The 24526-nt window shown below is 47.1% G+C and overlaps 1 protein-coding gene across 1 annotated transcript; it reads right to left on the bottom strand.

Moving 5' to 3' along the window:
* Positions 1 to 1472: 1472 nt before the first annotated feature.
* Positions 1473 to 20921, bottom strand: TUBB (tubulin beta class I). Its single transcript, XM_083492921.1, has 4 exons — positions 20681 to 20921; positions 7538 to 7646; positions 6030 to 6140; positions 1473 to 4104 (listed from the first exon to the last, which is right to left on the bottom strand). The coding sequence occupies exons 1-4, from the start codon at positions 20735 to 20737 to the stop codon at positions 3047 to 3049; spliced, it is 1335 nt and encodes a 444-aa protein (XP_083349047.1). The 5' UTR covers positions 20738 to 20921; the 3' UTR covers positions 1473 to 3046.
* Positions 20922 to 24526: the final 3605 nt, after the last annotated feature.

A 24526-nucleotide genomic window follows, 5' to 3' on the forward strand; every position in this document is an offset into this window, starting at 1 on the left:
GAGATTTTTAACGTCAGTTTATTGCTTTATGAACTGAAGAAAAACGCTTAAATGTTTTTATCTCATCTGGTGCTGAACTAATATTAGTGACACTACTGCTTTTCAGAGTATTTTACGTTCATTATTTAATCGCTTTGTTAACCAGAGGGCGTTTCGCTTCACTTTTCTGTGCCCAGCACAAATCCGAATGAGCAAGGCCTATTTTGTAATCTCCCGTGAGGACATTCGGGCTGGGTGAATATTAACCAACATGACCGCATTCATCCTACTTTGCTCTGAACAGACAAGTTCAAAGAATACTTTCAAGTACAGTGGTACCTCGGGATGCGAACGGGATCCGTTCCGGAGCCCCGTTCGCATCCTGAATAGAATGTAAGATGCGACTCCGCATCGCGTTTTGCCGCTTCTGCGCATGCATGTGACATCATTTTGAGCGTCTGCGCATGCGGCGAAACCCGGAAGTAACACGCTCCATTTATTCCGGGTTGCCGCAGAGCACAACCCAAAAAGTGCTCAACCTGAAGCACATTCAACCCTCAACCCGAGGTACGACTGTATCCAGGTGGGCCCAGAAACAAGGGAAATTACTGTTAAACTCAACATGCACATTCACTGCTGTACACCTGGCTAATTTTAGCTGCCTTTGTAGCTCAAATCAACACACTTTGCAGGGACCATTAGCCCCCAAGCAAAATTCTAAGGTCACTCATCAACATACCCACTGCTCTGCAGCTGTCTATCACCCACTCTCACAACTCATATCCCTTCCTCCTCCAGCACAAGGAATAAAGGTTATAAACTCTCATGCACACATACAATCTAGTTCTCAGACTAGTTTTTGAACTTGGTACTATTTTCAACCCTTTCAGGTACACCACTTCTAAAATGTACCATATTTTTCGCTCTATAAGATGCACCAGACCATAGTTTTTGGAGGAGGAAAACAAGGGAAAAAAATATTCAGAAGCCAGAACAGCCAGACGGATCGCTGCACAGCAAAAGCAGCGATCCCTCTGGCTGTTCTGGCTTATGGGACAGCTGCGCAGCCGGCATTCGCTCCATAAGACGCACACACATTTCCCCTTACTTTTTAGGAGGGGGAAGTGAGTCTTATAGAGCAAAAAATACGGCACTTTGCAAAATGCACCTGCAATGTTACGCTTCCTTTATATTGAGATATGGCAAACCTGTGTGGGGCAACCCATTGTTGCACTCTAAACTCCCATCAACCCCTGCAAGTATGGCCCATGGTTTGGGGGGGGAATAGGAATTAACACATATGATTATCTACAGTTGCAGCTTCCACACCTGCTTTATGGGATAAATAAATGGGTTTTCTCTCAGCCTCATTTCATGATAAACTAGCAAAAATAGTTGTTTTTAATGTTATGGAGATGCCTTTTCCCCCTGTCATTTAAGTGTGCAACGAAGAGGGTCTGCAGAGGGACAGTGAGGACACTCAACACAAAAAGGAAAACATAAGAAACCCTTTTATTTGTTTACAAGACAACTTTTCAATATGAAAAAGCAGGGATTTTTTTTTCCTTTAAAAAAGTAAGATGAGGCAGGGAAGAAATGAGTGAGAAGCGAAAGGGAAAAAGATGCTGAGGCAACAAGCAGGAGATTGAAAAAGCCAGGCTTTGTGGTGGCAGTGTGACCTTTCAGATGTATGACCCTGTTTAGGAAGATTCAGAACTCATGTCCCTTTCCACTAGCTCCAGCGATCCCTTGGAACAACATGCCTTCCCTTAGCTACTTCCTACAGGTTGGATACTACAACAGAAGACTGATCTACATCAACAGCAAAAAAGAGGCTTAAAAAAAAAGGACATTTGAGTATTCTCATGGATAAAGAGCTCACTGAAAACAAAACCTAATTCAGTTCTTCTTTCCTAATGCGGTTCCTCTTTCCCCAACCACCCAAAATATTCAACCATGGAATCTCCCAGTCCCTTTTCAAACCTTTCTCCCATCTGCTGTGTGTGTGGTCTTTTCTGCCCTTTTAAGTGCTAACCTCCATCACTCCTCATTGACCTTTAGCCTTACCTCCAACTTTTACAACCGTGAGCAAAAGCAAACTAAGCCATGGGTACTTCGGATTTGTAGCTACCTTTCAGACAATGAGCATTAAATGAAGAGGCAGGTGCCTGGCATGCCAAGTGTTTTTATATTGCAGGCATACCATGTAGGTAGACATAAAACCCGGTGGCTCCTGCAAAGAGAACTTGCATTTTGTTCTCTTGGTCAACAAATGCCTTCTACATTAATGTTGGTTGCTTTGGCAAGATGATCCAGTGGCAGATTTTTCAGAAACATACAGACCAAGCAATCTTTAGAGACCCCTACTGGGGTAGGAATCCACCAGACTTCAAGGACCCATTTAAACACCCATTCTGCAGGCTACCCCAAAACTAAACCCCAACTTCCTATTAGCAAATGCACTTTGAAACCACTGGCCTGTGGCTCAGATTAGCAGAAGTCAAATTATGATTTTCTACTAAAGCCAGATTGGACAGAAAGAAAGAACCTTGCCTTTCAGGAACATGTTTCCATTTTAAAGTCAGCTACCTTTCGGCTTTTATCTGGAATGGGTCCCTACGTCAGAACTGATCCAACATCCTCACACCCTTTTGCAATTATAAGGCTCTCGGCCTTTGCTCCTTAACAGCTCACTTGATTAACTATGGTAGATCAGGGAAAGGGAAGCATCTGCTTACCCTGGAAACCAAACATCACTAGTGACCAAATATAATCATGGATAGACAGAACCTCTTCTGTCTTTTCCAGCTGCTCTCAAGGGACTCTCTGAGCAGCCATTTCATTGTTAAATCAGCCACAGGCTGTTCCCACCACTGAGAAGAAATACAGAGAGGGTTAAAATGGAGAGACTGGCCCATTAAGAGACGCAGGAAGGGGTTGACAGGCTGGAGAGGAAGGAAAAAGAAACAGAACGTGGAGATGCAGGGTTTTTGTTTTCAATTTTTATTTTTGTGCGGATTTATCGACTTTTCTGTTTTGTTTTCCGAACTGCCAGCAGACTCGTGCCTCAAGCTTCCTCCTCGGCCTCTTCGCCGAAATCCTCCTCTTCCTCCGCCGTGGCGTCTTGGTACTGCTGGTACTCGGACACCAGGTCGTTCATGTTGCTCTCGGCCTCCGTGAACTCCATCTCATCCATGCCCTCGCCCGTGTACCAGTGGAGGAAGGCCTTGCGCCGGAACATGGCCGTGAACTGCTCGGAGATGCGCTTGAAGAGCTCCTGGATCGCCGTGCTGTTGCCGATGAAGGTGACGGCCATCTTGAGGCCCCGGGGAGGGATGTCGCAGACGGCCGTCTTGACGTTGTTGGGGATCCACTCCACGAAGTAGCTGCTGTTCTTGTTCTGGACATTCAACATCTGCTCGTCCACCTCCTTCATGGACATGCGGCCCCGGAAGACGGCCGCCACAGTTAGGTAGCGGCCGTGGCGTGGGTCACAGGCCGCCATCATGTTCTTGGCGTCGAAGACCTGTTGCGTCAGCTCGGGCACTGTCAGGGCGCGGTACTGCTGGCTGCCGCGGCTGGTCAGGGGGGCAAAACCGGGCATGAAGAAGTGAAGGCGAGGGAAGGGCACCATGTTGACTGCCAGTTTGCGGAGGTCGGCGTTCAGCTGGCCGGGGAAGCGGAGGCAGGTGGTGACGCCGCTCATGGTGGCCGAGACCAGGTGGTTGAGGTCTCCGTAGGTGGGCGTGGTAAGCTTGAGCGTGCGGAAGCAGATGTCGTACAGAGCCTCGTTGTCAATGCAGTAGGTCTCGTCTGTGTTCTCCACCAGCTGGTGCACGGAGAGGGTGGCGTTATACGGCTCCACCACGGTGTCGGACACCTTGGGAGAGGGCACCACGCTGAAGGTGTTCATTATGCGGTCAGGGTACTCCTCGCGGATCTTGCTGATCAGGAGCGTGCCCATCCCGGAACCGGTGCCGCCGCCCAAGGAGTGGGTCAGCTGGAAACCCTGGAGGCAGTCGCAGCTTTCCGCTTCCTTCCGGACCACGTCCAAGACGGAATCCACCAGCTCGGCACCTTCTGTGTAGTGGCCTTTCGCCCAGTTGTTCCCAGCTCCGCTCTGGCCTGTAGGAGGCAGGAGAAAGGGGGGGGGGAGAGAAACCATGAAGCCAAGCTGGCTCATTCTCACACCCCACACCACCCATGGCTTCCCAGCCCACATCATTCACATTCAGTGTGTCTCCCTGAACTTAAAACTAGATACACTCGTACCTTGGTTTTCGAACAGCTTAGTTCTCGAACGTTTTATTTTTTCCCCAAATTTTTTTAATTGGTTTTCACATTATAAACAAACACACACACACACACACACACACACACAAGACAAACAAACAAAAACCATTGCCTTATTGAAAATTACACTTATTAACTTTGTTAAGTGACTTCCTCGCTTCCCCTTGGTCGAATTTCATTGCATGTCCTTTTAACGGTTTTCCAAAACCCAATTCTTATGAAATTTAACTTAAACATTAACATCCTTACATCTTCACCTTATGGAATTAAACATATTAATTTGTCACTTCACATAAATAAAATCCTAAGCCAATTAAGTATCTGCAAGCTATTAGGTAATTTAACTTAACAAATTTAACTTGATAATCATTAAATTTATTCCACTCTTCCTGATACTACTCCTCCTTCTGGTTGTGGACTCTTCCAGTTAGGTCAGCTAGCCACGCTTTGGTTTCCAAATGTTTTGGAAATCGAACAGACTTCCGGAACGGATTCTGTTCGACTTCCAAGGCACAACTGTAGATCCTTTAGATCCCCCAGTAGTAAGGAACAACTCTCTTGCGCAACCTGTTTTAAGAAAACCATCCCAGTGCAGCTCATTTGCATCTTCTGCTTGGATAAGGCCAAGAAGTTCGCTACATGAATACGGCCCGAAACGGGAGAAAGACGGTAATTATGGACTGTTGGGACTTTGCAAAAGTTGGAAGGACAAACCAATCCACCCAATGCTAGGAAGTGATTGGAGATGCAGCTCAAAGGGGCTATATCCACAAGGAACAATGTAATAATAATAATAATTTATGTGCTACCTTGGGGGCCTTACTCTTCTACAGCAGTGTGGGGGGGGGATTTTGGTGCCCTCCAGATTTTGCTGGAATGCAAATCCCACCATCTCTGACTGCTGCCTGTGCTTATCGAGGCTGATGGAAAGTTGGGAGTTCAACAACTTTTGGAGGATCGCAAGCTTCCCCAGCCCTGCCATAGATGCGCTGCTCAAGCCACTGGGAAGTCTTTTAGAGGCAAGGCTTAACGTCATTTAAAACGCTGGCTTGGGCACCGTGCTTTTGGGCAGCTCACAGATGGCCAATTGCCTACAAAATTTGTGTACACAGCAGCACTTCCTTTGCCAGGCTGATTACAGGGGGAGAGAACATGTGGTGAGGAATGGCTCCTGGGCATCACTCCCTGTTACTCTCAAAGCCTGGTGTCTCTTATGCACAACTGGGGGGGGGGGGAGTGTAACAGAAGCAGAAGAGGAATTGTGGCGTTTCCACTCTTCCTGAAACTGACCGAAAGTGCACACCCCACACCTTCTCCATAGGAGCAACCTATTCTCTTCTCCTTTCCATGATAAAAAAGGCCAACCCAACTAGTTTACAGGAGGCATTTGTTTGCAGTCCTAGAATCATAGAATAGAATCATAGAATCATAGAGTTGGAAGAGACCACAAGGGCCATCGAGTCCAACCCCCTGCCAAGCAGGAAACACCATCAGAGCACTCCTGAGATATGGTTGTCAAGCCTCTGCTTAAAGACCTCCATAGAAGGAGACTCCACCACACTCCTTGGCAGCAAATTCCACTGTCGAACAGCTCTTACTGTCAGGAAGTTCTTCCTAATCTTTAGGTGGAATCTTCTTTCTTGTAGTTTGGATCCATTGCTCCGTGTCCGCTTCTCTGGAGCAGCAGAAAACAACCTTTCTACCCCCTTCCCTCCCAACTACAGACAGAAACAGCAAAGATTGGGATTGCATCTTACCAAACACGAAGTTGTCTGGTCTGAAGATCTGACCGAAAGGTCCAGACCTCACGGAGTCCATAGTCCCTGGTTCCAGGTCAACCAAGATGGCACGAGGGACGTATTTGCCACCTGGGAGAAAGAAGGGCAAAGGATACCTGAGAATGAGGACTGCGGTTCCCCTTCCATAACAGAAACCATGTTGCTAGCTTCCTATCCATTCAAGTTAAATGCAAGCTTTTGAATGACATTCAGGTTTATCAGTAGAATAGAATAGAAAGTCACCAAGGAGCTTTGAGAAGGAAAGTACATTAGAATACAAGCTATTTGCAAGAGACACTTTGGACAGTGAACGAATGTGTGCTGGGACTGATGACACAGCTTGAAGGCTCATTTGAGCTCAAGGATGCTTCATCTATTATTTTACTGCCTGTACGTGGGGATAGCCTCCCATATAGATCCCTGGTAGGCTCAAGGGATGAAAAACAATTTGAAGCTTATCTCTACATAGCGAAAGGAAGGGAGTAGGTGAAGAGTGCAGCACCAAATACGAGAGGCAAGCAGCAAAATGGCACTGGAAAGCATAGGGAGCTTTTGAGTAATTTCCCCTCTCATTCTGGTGGAAGCCTCCCTCGTGGTCCTGAAAATTCTGCTGGTTGGGTTATTCTGGTCCAGCAACACCTTTCCAAGTTCCATTTTGAAGGCTTGCCTTCCCCGCCCTCAGCAGTTAAGAGCTAGGAGCTTGCATTTAAATTACTGTGGTACCTCTAGTTACAAACTTAATTCGTTCCAGAGACTGTTCATAACTAGAGGGATGCTTTCTCTGATGGGGCCTCTTGCTGCCGCTGCGCTGCCGGCACACAATTTTCGTTCTCACCCTGGGGCAAAGTTCTCAACTAGAGGTAACAGTTCCAGGTTAGCAGAGTTTGTAACCTGAAGCGTTTGTAACCTGAGGCGTTTGTAACTCGAGGTACCAATATATTATTTTTTAAAGCTAACACAATGAAAGATGAAATTCTCTAAAGACTGAAAAGGTGGCATGAAGCAAGCTATGTATGGCCCTGAAATGCACAGATCCAGTATACACGCCTTCACACTTGGGAAACTTTCCATACAGTGGTACCTCGGGTTAAATACTTAATTCGTTCCAGAGGTCCGTTCTTAACCTGAAACTGTTCTTAACCTGAAGCACCACTTTAGCTAATGGGGCCTCCTATTGCTGCCACGCCGCCGGAGCCTGATTTCTGTTCTCATCCTGAAGCAAAGTTCTTAACCTGAAGCACTATTTCTGAGTTAGTGAAGTGTGTGGCATATGTAACCTGAAGCGTATGTAACCCGAGGTACCACTGTATTCCCTTTTCCTACTTATACCTAGGACAAAAGGCACAATAATGAGAAGAAATGGCAAGGGAGCCAGAAAAAAGGCAGGTTATTAAGATACTGAGTGATGCACGCCATTTTCAAATGTAACTTTGTGAATCAAAATGTTCCAGAACACCTTGGAGGTGGGGAAAGAGATGAATACTCACCTGTGGCTTCGTTGTAGTAAACACTGATGCGGTCAAGCTGTAGGTCACTATCGCCATGGTAGGTTCCAGTGGGGTCGATCCCATGTTCATCACTAATCACCTCCCAAAACTGCAGGGAATAAGAAGAAAAGGAAGATTCAAATTAAGGGCCGTGGACGCAGCCCAATCATGGAAGCAGCACGATGTGACCACAACACACCAGGAAATCAGTTCTGGCTAAGGCAACACATGCCTGAAGCCACATCAAGACTGGGTTAATGCAATGTGCTCTACCCTTCAGAAGCAGAAAGAATCCAGAATGCACCAGCTAGAATGTTCAGCAGGACCATCCTGCCATTTTGTCACTGGTCGCCATTTGGCTCCCCGACACAATTCAAAGAGGTGATTTATCTAAATGGCTTAGGCCCAGGATACCAGTGGGATCTCCTCCCATGCTACCCAGCCCACTCTCCAAGATCAGAAGGAGAGGACCTTCCACTTAAGATTGGAGACACAGTTGAGGACAATGACAATCGCAAGAGGCAGGGCCTTTTTAGTTCCTGCACCAATATCATGGAAGACTACCGTGTGCAGCGTGACTGGCCTTCCCTGGTTGCTAGTCCTAATTGACAGGAACGCAGCACTCTAGCAGCAGTGCTCTACTGCACAGCGGCTGCTCAGTGGCAAGAGAAGTGGACTTTGCACATGCTCAAGAGCTACTCATGACCACTTTTGGCTGTTCCAGGTTGAACCTGAAATCTAGTTCCGTGGCCCTATGTCAGCTGAAATCAAGACCTGGGATACAGATTTGGGGAAAGCATAAATACGAGTGGGAGAGCGAGAGAAAATGCTAGACTCCTTCCACACTACCTTAAAAGGAACATCTCCGCTCCTCTCCCCCATCCAGTCATCTTAAAGGAGAGACTGTTTGTATCTCCCTCGGAGGCAGATGGGCTGACTCAGCAGCTGCTGCAGCCCACACAAGCACTGCCTTGTTCTCCTGGAAGGCGAGCCATGGATGGGGAATGGCTTTTAGCTGCAGCTCAGTAGTGTCCATTGGCTTCCCCCGATCTAGAAAAAGTAAACACCCTTCTCAAGAGAAACTAAGGGGGCGCAAACTTCATAATCAGAGCCTCTGTCTCACACACATACCCTGAAAGCAGCACTCCCAATATATCCTTCTCTCTATTTTATTCCGTTACGGTTCACTCCTAAGTGAAGTTGTGTTCTCACTCCCAGAAGGCCTTGCTCCATTGCTAGGAATCAGAGGGACGCCATTTTGTTTTAAAGCAAACTTCCTTCAACAGTGGGGGGCCCAGATGTCATAGGACTACAACTCCCATCAGCCCCACTTAAGTCAGTGGTTAAGGAGTGATGGGAATTGTAGTCCGACACCACATAAGGACCCAGGGATCGAATAACGTTCCAAACCACAATTACAAACTCTTGCCTTGTGAAATCCATCAGGCTGATAGTTTCACGCTGAAGAGGGCAGTGTGTCTTCACAGTACTGGTCCAGCCCATTAAATTGCATTGTTGTCTCTAGAACAAGCGGTTTCCAACAGTGGAGGCTAGCTCCATCTTGCCCTGCACTTGAGCCATCGCCCACCCTCAGTAACAGAGGCAATTTTGATCAGGGGTCATATTTAACAAGGGATGGGGGGGGGGCCTTTTCTGCAGTGGCCCTACATTTCTTGGTTGACCACAAACTTGACATGAGCCAACAGTGTGACGCGGCAGCTAAAAAAGCCAATGCAATTCTGGGCCTCATCAATAGGAGTATAGCATCTAGATCAAGGGAAGTAATAGTGCCACTGTATTCTGCTCTGGTCAGACCTCACCTGGAGTACTGTGTCCAGTTCTGGGCACCACAGTTCAAGAAGGACACTGACAAACTGGAACGTGTCCAGAGGAGGGCAACCGAAATGGTCAAAGGCCTGGAAACGATGCCTTATGAGGAACGGCTAAGGGAGCTGGGCATGTTTAGCCTGGAGAAGAGGAGGTTAAGGGGTGATATGATAGTCATGTTCAAATATATAAAAGGATGTCACATAGAGGAGGGAGAAAGGTTGTTTTCTGCTGCTCCAGAGAAGCGGACACGGAGCAATGGATCCAAACTTCAAGAAAGAAGATTCCACCTAAACATTAGGAAGAACTTCCTGACAGTAAGAGCTGTTTGACAGTGGAATTTGCTGCCAAGAAGTGTGGTGGAGTCTCCTTCTTTGGAGGTCTTTAAGCAGAGGCTTGACAACCATATGTCAGGAGTGCTCTGATGGTGTTTCCTGCTTGGCAGGGGGTTGGACTCAATGGCCCTTGTGGTCTATTCCAACTCTATGATTCTATGATTCTATGATTTCCCCAATACTACCAGCTGTGATCTGACAGGCCCCAATACTTCAGGAGAGCCTTTATGTCTGCTTTTCCTTGAGCTGTGGTCCAACTGATGGTTTTTCTTGTATTTTTGGCTGAATGTTTGTTGCTTATTTTCACTTTATTTATCAATTTTGTTGTCATACTGTATTGTAACTGCACATCAACTTCAGAGCCTCCACCCCACCCCAAAAACAGTACTGAAGTATTTTAAGTGGATAAACATGACGCTGGACTAATCTACTTCATTCCCCGCCCCTCCAAAATGTCTCTTCTCAGCAGCCAGCCCTAGAACCACATTTGTGGCCTGCCACACAGTGCAAGTTATGCTGGTGTTGGGCAGGGTGATTGTTAAAAAATATTATTACGGTAAATTACCTCACGTGACATCTTGCCTAGCAATTTCCATGTGATTTACAGGCATTTCGAAAGCCACCGACATACCCAACACACCCCTGCGGTTTCAAATTGCAGAGAAAGCTTGGTGTGGGTAGACAACTCATCTTTTTAGGGAAGCTTGATCCAACCATTACTCTGAACTTTGGGAAAAAACCACACACAAAACTTTTCCTCAAAGCACAGCTAGAAAGCCCCTGCCATTAGTCTCGCTCCCCTCCACCCAACTTCCTGGTCTTGAAAGTTTTGATTGCATTTGAAAAAAATAAACTTGAACACTTTGGATAGTTTCTCTCCCGCTCCTCAGAATTTGTAGCAAGCAATTGCAGTAAGAAAATCAAGAGAATTGTATATCTAACAGACAAGGTATTTGGGTCCTCTTAACAGGAGGGTAAGAGACACGCAATAAAGAGCAGGAGGGAAATGGAGCAGTATAGTATTAATATCAGAAAAGGGAAGTGAGGTTACAGGGAACCAGGCAGAGGGCCTTCTCGGTAGTGGCCCCCACCCTGTGGTACGCCCTCCCATCAGCTATATTACATCGGGTTAAGAACTTTGCTTCAGGATGAGAACAGAAATCGTGCAGCGGCGGCACAGCAGCAGCAGGAGGCCACATGAGCTAAAGTGGTGGCTCAGGTTAAGAATAGACCTCCAGAATGAATTAAGTTCTTAACCCGAGGTACCACTGTATCTAACTTTTAGAAGACATCTGAAGGTAGCCCTGTTTAGGGAAGTTTTTAATGTTTGACCTTTTATTGTGCTTTTAAATTCCCCAGAGTGACTGGGGAAACCCAGCCAGATGGGGGGGGGGGTATGTATGTATAAATATCTTATTTGTTTATTTATTATTGGAAATTTCCAAAATGGCAGAAAGCCTCAATTGGGATGGGGAAGGGCTTTACAGGAAAAGAACAATAGACAGGTTTTCCTTGGCCCCTGATTTTGTGTTGCCACAGACCATGGCAAATTTTTGCAACACGCTGCTCCAAAACACAATTTCTGCGTACCTGCCCCCTCACCCACCCCCACAGCCAAGCTGGCAATCAGGAAATACTTTGCGGGCCTCTTGAGCCACCAGCCTAGCTCTCGATTTAAATCTTAAGATCCTTGGCACGCAGACATTAAATATAACCCCGTCAAGAGTGCAAGCCACCTGCTGCTGCTGAGGTTCTAACAAGGTGCATGTGTCCGAGACACACACGTATGGGTGTTGCACCTGCCAACATGACTACACACCAGACACCTCCATCCCCATTAACCTAGCCGGGACAGACAACACCCTCCCCCTTTCAGATGCCTCTTCCGCCCCCTTCCCCCCCCCTCCGCTCCAGGGTCTTCAGGCCAGCTGCTTCGAACATGAGCAAGGTCTCTCACACATGCCAATAAGCTTTCAACTGCATGGACTGGACAGATGGCAAAGGACTGAGGTTAAGCTGCTTGTATCCGGCCTTTGTGGATCAATTCCCCAGCGGGGGGGGGGGGATTTAGAGCTCCTTCTGGAAGCTGGAAGTCCCAAACAGGAGAGAAGATTTAGTTCAGGGAGCCCAATTAGACGCAGGGAAGGAAAACAGACATGCCCATAGGCCAGCGTGAATGAAATAAAAGACTGTTTCCACTGGTGGGGATGCAGGTTAAGACCAGGACGGAGAAAAACAAAGGTGAATTAAGATAGGGAGCAAAGGCCAAACATTACAACAAGCCAAAGGCTCTGAACCTCTCCTTAGTGCAAGCAGCAACACAGGTTTCCGTCAGCTACTCAAGACTAGGCAGCCGAGATACAAAAGCGGAGCCCCCACTGCTGTTCATGAAAACTACACAGTACTATTTGCCTGTATTTCAGCTCACTGTGTGTTTTTTTAATGTAAAACGCCCACAGAACTAGGTTGTCTGGGTAGTACATAATGCAACAGATATATGGGGTTACTTTATCCTGCGATAAGGTTTGGAACCTGACAGGGACAGGAGGAAATTTGGCGGTGATAAATTAATATCCCGCACTGCCTGGTGCCTTCCCCCTGGTCCAGATAAGAGCAGAAGCTATAGGGCAATGCAGGAAGGAATTGGATAGACTCAGCTGTCTATCCTGAACAAGGTTTTCTCTAATCTGGGAACAGAAGCCTGATTCTGTTAGTTTGGGATGTTAGTTTGTGATCATGACAGGTGATGGTGTCGTGACCCATCTTGCCTGCACCCCTAATTATTGATAATAATAAAAAATATTTATATCCTCACTTTATCCATCAAACAGGAGGAGTTGCCCCCCTTGCCTAAGCTTGCTATGTTGGAGAAGAGAGCAGAGTTCATTGAGGAGCCGGGAGACAAAAACTATGAAAATTATGTGCAAATTCCTGTCTGTGTGTGTGTGTCACTCACACACACACACACACAGCCCACATCCCTCAGGGAGGCCCTTCAGTTCTATAGAAATCAAATCCAGCAGGGAAAGGGTTACTATACAGCCCCATCTGTCCATCCCCTGTGATGAATGGGGAGGGAGGCCCCTTAAGCTGCCACAGGAATCCATCTCATGGTCTGGGGAAAACAGAACTCCATTTTCTGAGGACACCCGTCTCTCCCCATCACCTCCCTTTAGGCCACAGCTGTGGGTGGTTGGACAAAACATTCCACTCATTTTTCAGCGCCAGGGTAATGGTTGACTGGAGGGACATGGACTGGCCAAACCACCCTTACACACACACACCCCCATGCCCCCCAAGGGACTCTCTTACCAAGACAGCTGCTCGGAAGGAAAGGATAACTGAGAAGGCGGACACAGCAGACCTTAACTCTGCCCCGGAAAAATGAACAACAGCGCTACCAAAGTTCAAGGGACTTTCACCCTGTGCGAAATCTAGTCACCCAACGTTGATGAAGGGAGACATGTTCTGGGTTCTTCCCACAGCGCATGAAGGACTTTTAAATTCTGGGGGACATTTACAAGATTAATGCCTGCTTCTACTCAAGGGAAGTAAGGCAGCCAGGAGCTCAGCACAAGCCTTCTTTGGCCAACCAAGAGCCTGTTGGATCGGAGCGTACAACTACAGAGGGAGTGGTCAATAGCCACTGATAGCCTTTAACCTCCACAAATTTGCCTAATCCTCTTATGAAACCATCCAATTGGTTTTCTTAGTTTAATGATCCGCTGTGTGAAGCACCTGCTCTGTCCTGAATCCTTCACCATTCAGCTTCATTGCATGTCCACGGGTTCTACTACTTTCTTCCGTGTCAAAAGTTATGCACCTCAGCTCCAGTCTGGTTTGCTTGTGAAGCAGATTATGAGAGGAACCTTCTGGAGGAGCCTCTCTTGCTGCTCACACTGGGAAGAAGGGAGTTAAGAGAGAACTGCCCAACTTGACTGCATGGGAGAGAGCCCACGGGCCAAGTTAAATCCTCCCATGCTTGTTCAGTTAAAGACATCCCTCCCAGGCATCCTCAATTATCCGAAAGGCTCCCATGAAGAACACACACTTCGTTTTCTGTTGCAACAGATGGCAAGAACCATGGGTGGAGGCTACAATGAAAGATTTCAGGTAAACTCTAGGAGAAACTTAAGGTGAGAGGTGCTGAGACAGTGGAGCAGACCGCCTTAGGAGAGATGGTGGGCTCTCCTTTGCTGGAGGAATAGGAACCGGGAGTGCTGTCGGTGAAAGATCCTGCACCAAGTATGAGGTTGGGATAATCCCTTCTGACTCCTTGAAGTGTTATGATTCTAGAGCAGGCTTCCTCAACATCGGCCCTCCAGATGTTTTTTTGAGACTACAATTCCCATCATCCTTGACCACTGGTCCTGCTAGCTAGGGATCATGGGAGTTGTAGGCCAAAACCATCTGGAGGGCCGAGGTTGAGGAAGCCTGTTCTAGAGCAAGGAACTGGCATGGCCATTTATTTCCCAATGCCATATCAGGGTCTCACAATTACTTTAAGGAGACTTACTTACCACTTTCATTCACAATCAAAGTGGCTGAAGTAACTTTTGCTACATTTCCCAGGCTTATAAAAGGAATCCCCCCTAACTCGTGTGGAACAAGGGACTGTAGCTATTCCAGATTAATGCAAAGTAGAATCATGGCAACTGCAGATGTGTAAAGGCAATTTTTTCTGCCTCTCTAGCTCCTGCCTCAAAAATGGGGGGGGGGGTTAGAGTACCAATCTACCTAGCTTTGAGGACAATTAAGGGACGCTGAGATAATTTATGTAAAGTGCTCTGTGGTCATGCAGCACTATCTCATAAACGTGGTTGTTCTAATCTTTTAACAGCAGCATTATATGCCCATGTTTTGAGATCACTCCCATATAGGTTAATATTTAACATTAACTACATTTTTGTTCTAGAAGGTAGATTAAGACCTACGGTTATGTAAGCACCTGCTATGTGTATCAGCTACTGCTATTGGGCGATTAAAGTTATCATAGAGTCCTCATGTGATCAAGTGACAAGGCCACTGTGTAATGCTCGCAGGCATCTCACAGGGATCTACGTCAAAAAGGATATTTTAAATATTTCAGGCTCCACCGTTAGGAACAAGAGCAAACTGTGGCAGGGGTTCGTTTAGGAGCAAGGCAGGCTATATTCTTGTACTGCATACGAATCATTATCAGGAACCTATTTCCCAGAGCACCTCAGATGATGCACTGTGAAAATATCCACGACTCTGTGTCATTCCTTCCCCAAAAAAGGCATTAGCCCTACTCTGGGCATGCTCAGAGCTTTAGCAGATTTATATATCCTAAAAGGGACCTGCATTCCTCATTCCTTCTTGCTTTAATACCTGAAACGGAACAAAAATTGTAGAAGGGAGTTTATGGTGTGTTAGGGAATGCTTGCACTACCAAAGCCATTATTGGGTTTTATATGGCTTATACCGCCTTGGCTTGCTTCGAAGAATCATGGGGCACAGCTTTAGTTGGTTCAATCCCATGGAATATCCAATAAAGGCTAGGAAAAGATCCTCTCTCTTAAATCCTGGAGAGCTTCTGCCTAGATGAGGCAATGCTCCCATTCAGTAGAAGGCAGCTTCCTTTGTTCCCATTGGAATTGTGTGCTATGGTCCTGAGAATCCAATTATCATCTTCCCCAAGCAGCCTCTCATCTTCTCAAGTGTTTAGAGTCCCTAGTATGGGCGCAGCCTTAAGTCACAGATGGCTGGGGCTGATGTGACCTGCAGTCCAACAGCACAACTGGAGGGCACAAAAGCAAATAAAAGCTGCCCTGAGGTCAAGGTGGAACAGTGGAGACATGACAGGCTGCGGCCTAGTCGCATCCGCCCCAAAACACCATTCAGGGACAGGTATATCCTGTAGGGAAAGAGGAGTGAAGAACAGAGAAGTTAACCATGAATCAACAGACCATCTGTACTTGCCCAACTCCAAACTTAATATTGTCTTATCGTTGAGTGGAGTGGGTGTGTCAGGGAAGAGAGGGACAGTACATAGAAAATGAATTTTGTTGTGACCCAAAATGTTCTCAAACCAAGAGAGGGGAACCCCAGGCCTGGCAGTGGGAAGGTTAAAATGCATGCTAATCTTTTCTTAACTCATTCCATCATGAAGACCAGAGTCAGAAAAGTAATGCTGTTTCTACCACTGCTACAGGTGTACTTCAATTCAAAAACATCCGCTATTTTCTTTAGAGAATTCCCTCCCCAAGATAGTGGAAATTCACAATCGCTTCACACGTTTTGATTTTTAGACGTATATCTAAAACGTAGCATGGAAGAGAAATCTAACTGGTATACAATAATCTCTTAGCTGAATTCAGAGCCAGAGTTGAGTGGCGAACTTTGGTTAAGTTAGCAAACGAGGCAACAAAAACTGTGACCCTACAGCTCCCTTCTTCAAATGCCCTATTGAAGTTACCAAGGCAGCATTTACACTTTACCTTTAAAGCGAATTCTTCCCCTCAAAGAATTCTGGGCACTGTAGTTTTTTTCAGGGTTGATTGGAATTGTCACTCTGTGTGGAGTTAACTACAGATCCCAGAATTCTTTGAGGGCCAGTGTGCTTTAAAGGTGGTGCGAGTCACACCAAATTGAAACAAACACCCTTGTAGAACATTTTTTAAAAACCCACAAAAAGCTAACTTGAAACTAAGCTACTTTTTGTTTTACAATAATCTCTCCAATTTCTCCGTATGGCCAAGTTTGCTTGTTTAAGTGGAGAATGTTAAAAAAAAAGATCTGTTCAAAAGATCTGACAGCTTATGTCTCCTTACAATTTGTCCCACTTGAGGGCTCTGGCCTCGTTTTTTGTCTTGATGTCTATGCCAAGGCATATCCAAAGCAACTCTGGATGCCTGTGTGTGCCATTTGCTGGCCAAACACACCCAAGGCACTGCAGAGCCATGAATTTTTAAATACACCAGGAGCGGGGACAGACTCACTTGGGTCTGGCCTCACCCCGCTGCAGATCCAAGCTGGCAAGAAACTGCTTTTTTTTTAAAAAAAAGCCAACCTAAGCACCTACTAGAATTGGCAGCTCTAAGAGGTTCCGGAATATGTAGCTCTGGTAGGAAGTTTTTGCTCAAAGGAAATGGGGGGGGGGGCACGTTCCAAAAATCGATGCTCCTCTTCTTGTAGAAAGATATGGCAACAATGCACCCGGCTGTGGGAGACAGAATACGCTCTCCTTTTTTTTTTTAATTCATCAGGTGCCAGCAGAGATGCGCAAACACGCCCTCCTGCCTACGAAAGAATGTGCCGCAATGTAGGTCACCCAGAGGTGAGCTGGGTGGGGCACCTGGGAAATTGCAGGCACAGGGGTTGCCTGGCTTAGGTGCATCTTCAAGCATCATCATCAAAGAGGTAGCATTTTACTCATCAGCTGAGTATTCAGGTAGTGGGACCACAATCCCCTAGTATGAAAGATTTCCATAGTATTTTCTAAGCCCAGTGCAACAGGAAGGAGGCTGGTTAATCAGATTCTCTTTCTCTCCCCCCCCCCAACAAAGATCTACAGGGCAGTGCACCAAACTGGATGACTCTTGCCTGCAATTGCAACCTTATGCCCTCAACCTCAATCTGTGCGTGTTTAAAATATACCATTCTTTTTAACCAGACAAGTCAGTTTGCAGCCTTCCCAAGCTACAACTTTACTGACATTCCACCACATTCTAATAAGAGCAAGCATGGTTTGCAGGTCAGGTTTAAACCCCTGCCCCCTCCCTTAACACCATCCTTTAATACATGGGGGTTTGGTGGCTCTTCCTCACCCCCATATTAATGAGTAACTGTCACTCATTTTGCAGTGGTGGCAAACCCTGCTTTCTGCCCATCACAATGTGTATAGACGTCTCTGTGATCTCCCCTAATGGTCCCTGTTTAAAGCCATGCACACACACCTAGTCTCCCACAATATGGAGCATCTGACCAGTGTAAAATCCACCCACACTGATCTGACCCCTTCCAATTCTATGGTTTTATGGAAGATAATTAAGCAGGCAAAGCTCTAAAAATATTGCCTTTAGGATTACGACTGCACCCCTCGTTTAAGGTGATAAAATGTGGGAAGGAAATCGTTCCTTGGTGCAATGTAGATTGACACAGTAATATGCAAGCTTTGGAGTGCAGCAGATATATATATATATTTTCCCAAGTGGAGAAGCATGTGAAAAACCAAAGCTTGCATAGTTCTTTTACAACTACCAAACTCTTGACAAGATGTCCTTTCTTTCTTTTACCCCTATTGTACTAGGGAAGCGTATCAGCTACCCAATTTTTATTTTTTAAAAAAGCTTATTCCTTCAGTTAAAGATGTACCTCACAATAGCTCTGCACCCATTTTGATTGTGATTTACACCAGACAGAAAGAGAGCATTGGAAAATATTTACTATTTCCCTTTAAAAAGCACGAGGACTGTAGGCTTTGCACAGAAGTGAAAAGTGAAAATCCCCCTTTATTTCATTTCATTTGCATTGTGGGGAAGGGCTAGCAGCCGCCACAGGATGCCCTTCCATTGTTCCCAGCTCTGCTGTAAGGGACACACCTTAAGAGCTGTCACTCCTTGCAGGTCTTGCCTGGCATACAAATAAGACCGCTATCCTCCAATCTACGTAAGCAGTACTATACAGTGCTCTCTTTTTTTTGTTAGTATGGCTTGAAGCCCAGCTGAAGTTGACCAGGCTCCTTTATTTTTTTGCTTGGAAGATGCTCTTACTATTCAAGCCAGCAAATTGAGAAAGAGAGATTTATCTTGATGCTCCCGACAGATGGGAGAAACCACAAGATTGCTCCGTTTTTTAGGTCACACACACAGGCTCAATCTTGGTTTCTGCAGCAAGTAGTGCTAGAGAGAGTGCTACAACCCCTCCTCCCTCCCTTTGCTAGAGACCCACCCAAACCGACCAGACAGCAGCAGCCATTACAGGCACAAAGGACGGAGGAAAGTGGTGTCGTGGCTACGAGACAAAGTCATCATTCCAAAGCAATTTGCAATAATAAGAAGGGAGAGAAGCAGCCCGGGAGCCTCGACTCGGGAGGGAGAGAGGCTGGGGAAGGAAGGATCAAAGAGCACCCAGAAATGTAAAGTGGGGGGGGGGGGAGAGCAGAGCAAATGCGCCAGCCCCTCCAGCCATGTGCTCCTGCCTCGCAGACAAAGAAGGTGGAAGATGGTGGGCGTGCCATTCGGCGCCAGAAATGGCATTTGCTCAGCAGAAAACGGGAAAGGGCGCGCGGGGGGAGGGGAAAGGCGAAAAAACACAAAACCCTTAGTTTCTTTTTTTCAACTCACGAGGCGTTTTATTTCAATGAAAGAAGATACCAAGAACCCAAGTCTTTCTGCGCAACATTCGACGGGCCACTGTTGCAACAAAATCACAAAAGAGACCTCGCGGTTCCTTCCTCCCGTTTTTTCTTTTTTTTGCAAACAAAAGGATACTCTCTCTGACTGCGCCGGGTGGGGGAGGGGAAAGATCAGCTCCCACGTTTCCTCGAACACGAGGGTGGGAGAGGCAGAAACGTAGTGGGGCATTACAGCACAAACTCTGCAAACCTCCCCCCTTTGAATCTGGGGGTGGGAAAAGCACCCTCCCAAATTACAAGGAAGCTGTTGAAATTGACCGGGGGGTCCCGGCTTTGCGGCCACCAACCTACTTTACTACTAAATAGCAGCTTTTCCAAAATACACCCATGATCGAGTTCCGGCCCCTCTGCTTTTATATCACTAACAGTGTCGGGTTTTTGTTCTTTTTAAGCCATTTTCTTGGGAGAGCAGCAGAGGGGCTCTTTGTTAAGCAAACAAAAACCAACCCCGAAATATATATTTTTAAAAACAGAATCAGCCCAAAGCCAGAAGGAAGCCGGGGTGTGGCGAACAACCGCATGGTTCGCGCTAATCTGGTCCATTCCGTTGCAAGGAAGAGAAACCGTATCCTGCGCCTTGCACTTTAAGGAGCGGGCAGAGCTGAGCCTCGATCAATTCCGCGGGGGGGTCTTTTGGGGGGGGAGTCAAGCCCTTTTGCTGGAGATACCCCGCTCCCCCGCTTTCTCCAGCTGTGTCATGCGCGTTTTTGTCTCCCCACGCCTACCGATCATTCCAGACCGTTGCCCCCCTACTCTGCCGCTATTTTTTACCTCCGAAAAAAAAAATCTTCCCGCCCCACCCGCTATCCCTTTAGGTTAAATGATCAATGCATGCATATTTGTTTCATTTTATTCGGCCAATTGCCACCCCAGCTTGAGAACGGGAAAACGCGGTGGCGATGGAGCAGCCCGGGCTTTTGCTCCCCGCCTCCTCTTTCCCCTCCCAAAAAATTCAAATCGCACCTTCGTACCGCAGCCGATTTGGCGCTTAAATCTACACGCAACGTTAGACGGATAGATCAACTGGCGCGCTCGCTCGCTCGCCCAACCCCGCCACGCCGAGCGAGCGGGAACGGGGACGGAGTAGATAATACAGCTTTTCTGGTTGACTCATCCGCCGAAGTCTAATCCCGTTAATTTTAAATCGCGGCATTTATTACGGGAAGACGGCACTCCCCCTCTTCCTTATTTTAGAGGAAGATCTTTATTTTTATTTTTTTTAACCCACACACCAGTAAACACTGCTAGCTTTATAAAGCAAGCCCCAAGGCGGACACAGATACCCTCCCACCCAAATCCTTTTCACCCGGACAATGGCTTCGCCTACACAGGCGGCCAATGCACTTTCTAGAGAACCGAAAGAACGCCGCACGGCGTTAGAAAAATCGGATTATGTTTAGCAACGACCACACGCTGACAACAAAAAACAAAAAAGGTCAAAAACTCCTGCTACGGCCCTTATTTTAAAATTAAGTGCAAAGCGAAAGATTATGCCACCGTGGCAAGTACCATAATCCGTTTTACTGAATTGCCGCGCTGCACCCCTCCCCCAAATAGTATCTGTTGCATTCACGCGAGAAATATGTTTTATGGCATCCTCACCTTAGCACCGATCTGGTTACCACATTGCCCAGCTTGAATGTGGACGATTTCCCTCATTTTGCTTGGATTTTATTTTTTAATCACTTCCCCACACTTTTAGCTTGTACGCTTAAAACGCCGCTGTTTGCTCTTTTTAAAAAAAAAACACAGAACGTTGGGGAGCTGAAGGTTCTCTTCTCCGAACGCGGCGGCGGAAGCTGAACGTTCCAAAGAGGTTAGCTAGGGAGGCTGGCGAAAGCCAGACAAAGCTTTTATAAAGTAGCGGGCGGCCCGCGCTCCGATTGGCCAAGACGGCCCAGGGGCGCCGAGCTGATTGGATGGCGGCGACAAGAGACACGTGGTGGAACGAGGGGGAAGGCCGAGCTGGGTGTGGCGGCTGATAGAGGCGCAGGGGGATGTTGGGAGTTGCGATTTTCCTTTTGTTGTGACAAAATGGGGAGTAAGGGGGCTGCTGTCGAGGGGGCTTGGAATGATGGCGGGTGGTGCACATATAGTATGTCTATTGATGCGCACAGCCCAGAATTCCGGAGCATGTCTGTGATATAGTACCGCAGGCACTGATTATATAGATGGTGTGCAAAATTGGCCACCCAATTTCATGCAGCCTCCCCCAGGAATGAAGGGCAAGCATTCACATGCAGTATACTGAAAAGCATGCAGGGAACCTGTGGCCCTGCAGATGTTGTTGCGCTGCGTCAGCCGCAGCCGGCAGGACCAATGGTTAGCGCTGTCCGGAGGACCACTCAGCTCCCCATTCCTCGGTCGCACTCTGACACCACTGTGAGTGATAAATTGCTCACTGTCAGAGGCTTGAGAATCAAGTTTTCTCTATTCCTGGGTAGCTTCGTCCTGGTCTATTTATTTGCAAAATTAAAAAATAATAATGTTGTACCAGAATGTGTGTGTGTGTGTATTCACCATGAAAAGTGAACAGGATAAATCCACAATATATGTATAAAATAAGATTACATTCATGCAACGAATTTGAAAAATATTGCAAGTCTGTAGATCAGCTTAATATAATTGGATCACCCTGCAGAGAAAGCCGGGGAGAACAAAGGAGTTTTAAGCAGGCAACGAAATGCCAGTACTGGTGGTTCATTGGGAGCGCGTTCTGAAGGGCATGTAGAGGTGTACCAAACTATGACCGAAATGTTGAGAATTGGCATTTTTATCAAGCAATAACATTTATTGGCAGGGTTTGGTGTTTATTATTAGCAGATTGTTCAGTCTTTGTGCCATATGTTAAATATTTTGATGGACGGATTGCAAATTTGGTGCTATGTTTCATTAAAAGGTTACCAGTGTGCTTTGATTGAATTAATAAGATAATGTTTCTATATCTTATTCATTTTTCCCCTTTGTGAGGCGTGGCTTGCTGTGCGAAAGTAGCATACCAATAATGTTTCAATTTTATGTTTGACTCGCTGAATTGTTTTAACAGGGTTCTTTTATTCTACATTTTAATTATGGGTGTTTCTATTTCAGTGTTGTGTCATTGCTTATGATACCTGTAAACCACTAAGAAGCCTATTTTGACAACATTAATTAAGAGGAATAATACAATAATCATTATGAGGACCCCTTAATAAAATCTTCAAGCCGTGCTCCTGACTCCTCCCTGCCACCCCCCAGGGACCCTATAAAACCTTTAGGGAGCTAGCCTCCCTCTACTAGGGTTGCCATATTTCAGAAAGTAAAAACCAGGACACCCAGAAAGGTGTTGAGCTTTTTTAAGGAAGAACCCATAATTTGAGCACTGGCTGATGTCTATATGAGATTGGTTTTGGTAGGACTTACTTTCCATGTAAGAGTGCTGAGGACTGCTGCATCACTTGTCCAACCTTCCTGGCTTTTGAAGCACATTAGTAGGCTTCAGCGGGACACAGGTGGCGCTGCGGCTTAAACCACAGAGCCTAGGACTTGCCGATCAGAAGGTCGGCAGATCAGAAGGTCGGCGGTTCGAATCCCTGCGACGGGGTGAGCTCCCGTTGCTCAGTCCCTGCTCCTGCCAACCTAGCAGTTCGAAAGCACGTCAAAGTGCAAGTAGATCAATAGGTACCGCCCCGGTGAGAAGGTAAACGGCGTTTCCGTGCGCTGCTCTGATTTGCCAGAAGCGGCTTATTCATGCTGGCCACATGACCCGGAAGCTGTACGCCAGCTCTCTCGGTCAATAAAGCGAGATGAGCAACGCAACCCCAGAGTCGGCCATGACTGGACCTAATGGTCAGGGGTCCCTTTACCTTTTAGTAGGCTTCAGCACTTCCACGAACTCTGCTCTCTGGCAAGCCATGATGAGCAGCCGGTCTTCCTCCCAACTTAGATGCTGCAAATGTGGGTGCTGGAGACTTTTCTGGGGAGTCTTGGCCACACAGGCCCCATCTAGGAAACCCACCTGTCTCACTAGCCTTGGGCGGCACTCAGGTCAACATATCAGAGTCTTGGCCCTGTGGCTACCGTACGGCTGCACAGAACAACATTTATGAACACAAGTGAAAAGTGTCTCTGCTAAGCTCATCTCTATCTTCTGCCGCTACAGCCACATCAGCTTCCTTGTTCAGCCTTTAGCTCTCAAGGCTCTCAAGCTCATTTTCGAAAGCACTTCCCTCAGTGCTAGCCTGAAATGGGCTCAAAAGACCAGCGCCATCTGCCCTGTGCTAGAGGCAGGGTTGGCCCATTCATGAGACTGCCTCAGGTGGCAAAATTCACATGGGCAGCAGATCCCAATGCCAATCTTTATTCAGGGCCAGCCCACCCACGAGACAAGCTGAGGCGACTGCCTCAGGCGGCAGGATCCACTGGGGCAGCAGTGATTCCTGATGCCAATCTCTCCCCTGTCTTGCTTTTGTTGTAGATCATCCTTCACTCTTTGTTCCCTGGCAGGGAAGGGAGCGCCATTTCGGGGTCTGCCTCAGGTGCCAAAATGTCTCGGGCCCACCCTGGCTAGAGTCTCACTGCACCATTCAGACACCAAGTCTTACTTTTATCTTGCTCTGGTGGGCAAAGAAGGGGCATGGGAGCTGTGCTTCCACATCCTGTCTGGCTTCTGTACTGAGTGCAGGGAAAGTTAGTGGAGCAGGACCACACAGGAGAGGCATGGCCTGTGGGGAAGGGGAGAGTCTGGTGGGCCAGCTTGAGAGGGCTTGTTGTTGTTTAGCCGTTTAGTCGTGTCCGCCTCTTCGTGACCCCATGGACCAGAGCACGCCAGGCACTCCTGTCTTCCCCTGCCTCCCGCAGTTTGGTCAAACTCATGCTGGTAGCTTCGAGAACACTATCCAACCATCTCGTCCTCTGTTGTCCCCTTCTCCTTGTGCCCTCCATCTTTCCCAACATCAGGGTCTTTTCCAGGGAGTCTTCTCTTCTCATGAGGTGGCCAAAGTCTTGGAGCCTCAGCTTCACGATCTGTCCTTCCAGTGAGCACTCAGGGCTGATTTCCTTAAGAATGGAGAGGTTTGATCTTCTTGCAGTCCATGGGACTCTTGAGTCTCCTCCAGCACCAGAATTCAAAAGCATCCATTCTTCAGCGATCAGCCTTCTTGATGGTCCAGATCTCACTTCCATACATCACTACTGGGAAAACCATAGCTTGAACTATACGGACCTTTGTCGGCAAGGTGATGTCTCTGCTTTGAGAGGGCCAGATATGGCCTGCAGGCTGCAACTTCTCATACCCCCTTCTTGTGGTGTTGCATGGAGAAAGTCACTTCTTCCTGCTGTGTGGCAGGCTAACTCCAGACTCCAAGTTTCTTTCCCAATTATTTTCTCCCTTGTTTCTCCTTATCCATACCTTCCTCTCTGCCCTAGTTTCCCTTTGTTTCCTTCTCCATGGGACTTTTCATCAGGCTG

This window comes from Podarcis liolepis, assembly GCF_965112155.1.
Source record: "Podarcis liolepis genome assembly, chromosome: 2".
In the NCBI taxonomy this organism is placed as follows: Eukaryota; Metazoa; Chordata; class Lepidosauria; order Squamata; family Lacertidae; genus Podarcis; species Podarcis liolepis.

Bases quoted from the DNA above. Each gene is read 5' to 3' on its own strand.
- TUBB (XM_083492921.1), bottom strand. From the start codon at position 20,737: ATGAGGGAAATCGTCCACATTCAAGCTGGGCAATGTGGTAACCAGATC. The intron at 7,647-20,680 runs GTGAGGATGCCA...TATTCCCTGCAG, and splicing joins GTAACCAGATCGGTGCTAAG to TTTTGGGAGGTGATTAGTGA. The intron at 6,141-7,537 runs GTGAGTATTCAT...TCTTTCTCCCAG, and splicing joins TTACTACAACGAAGCCACAG to GTGGCAAATACGTCCCTCGT.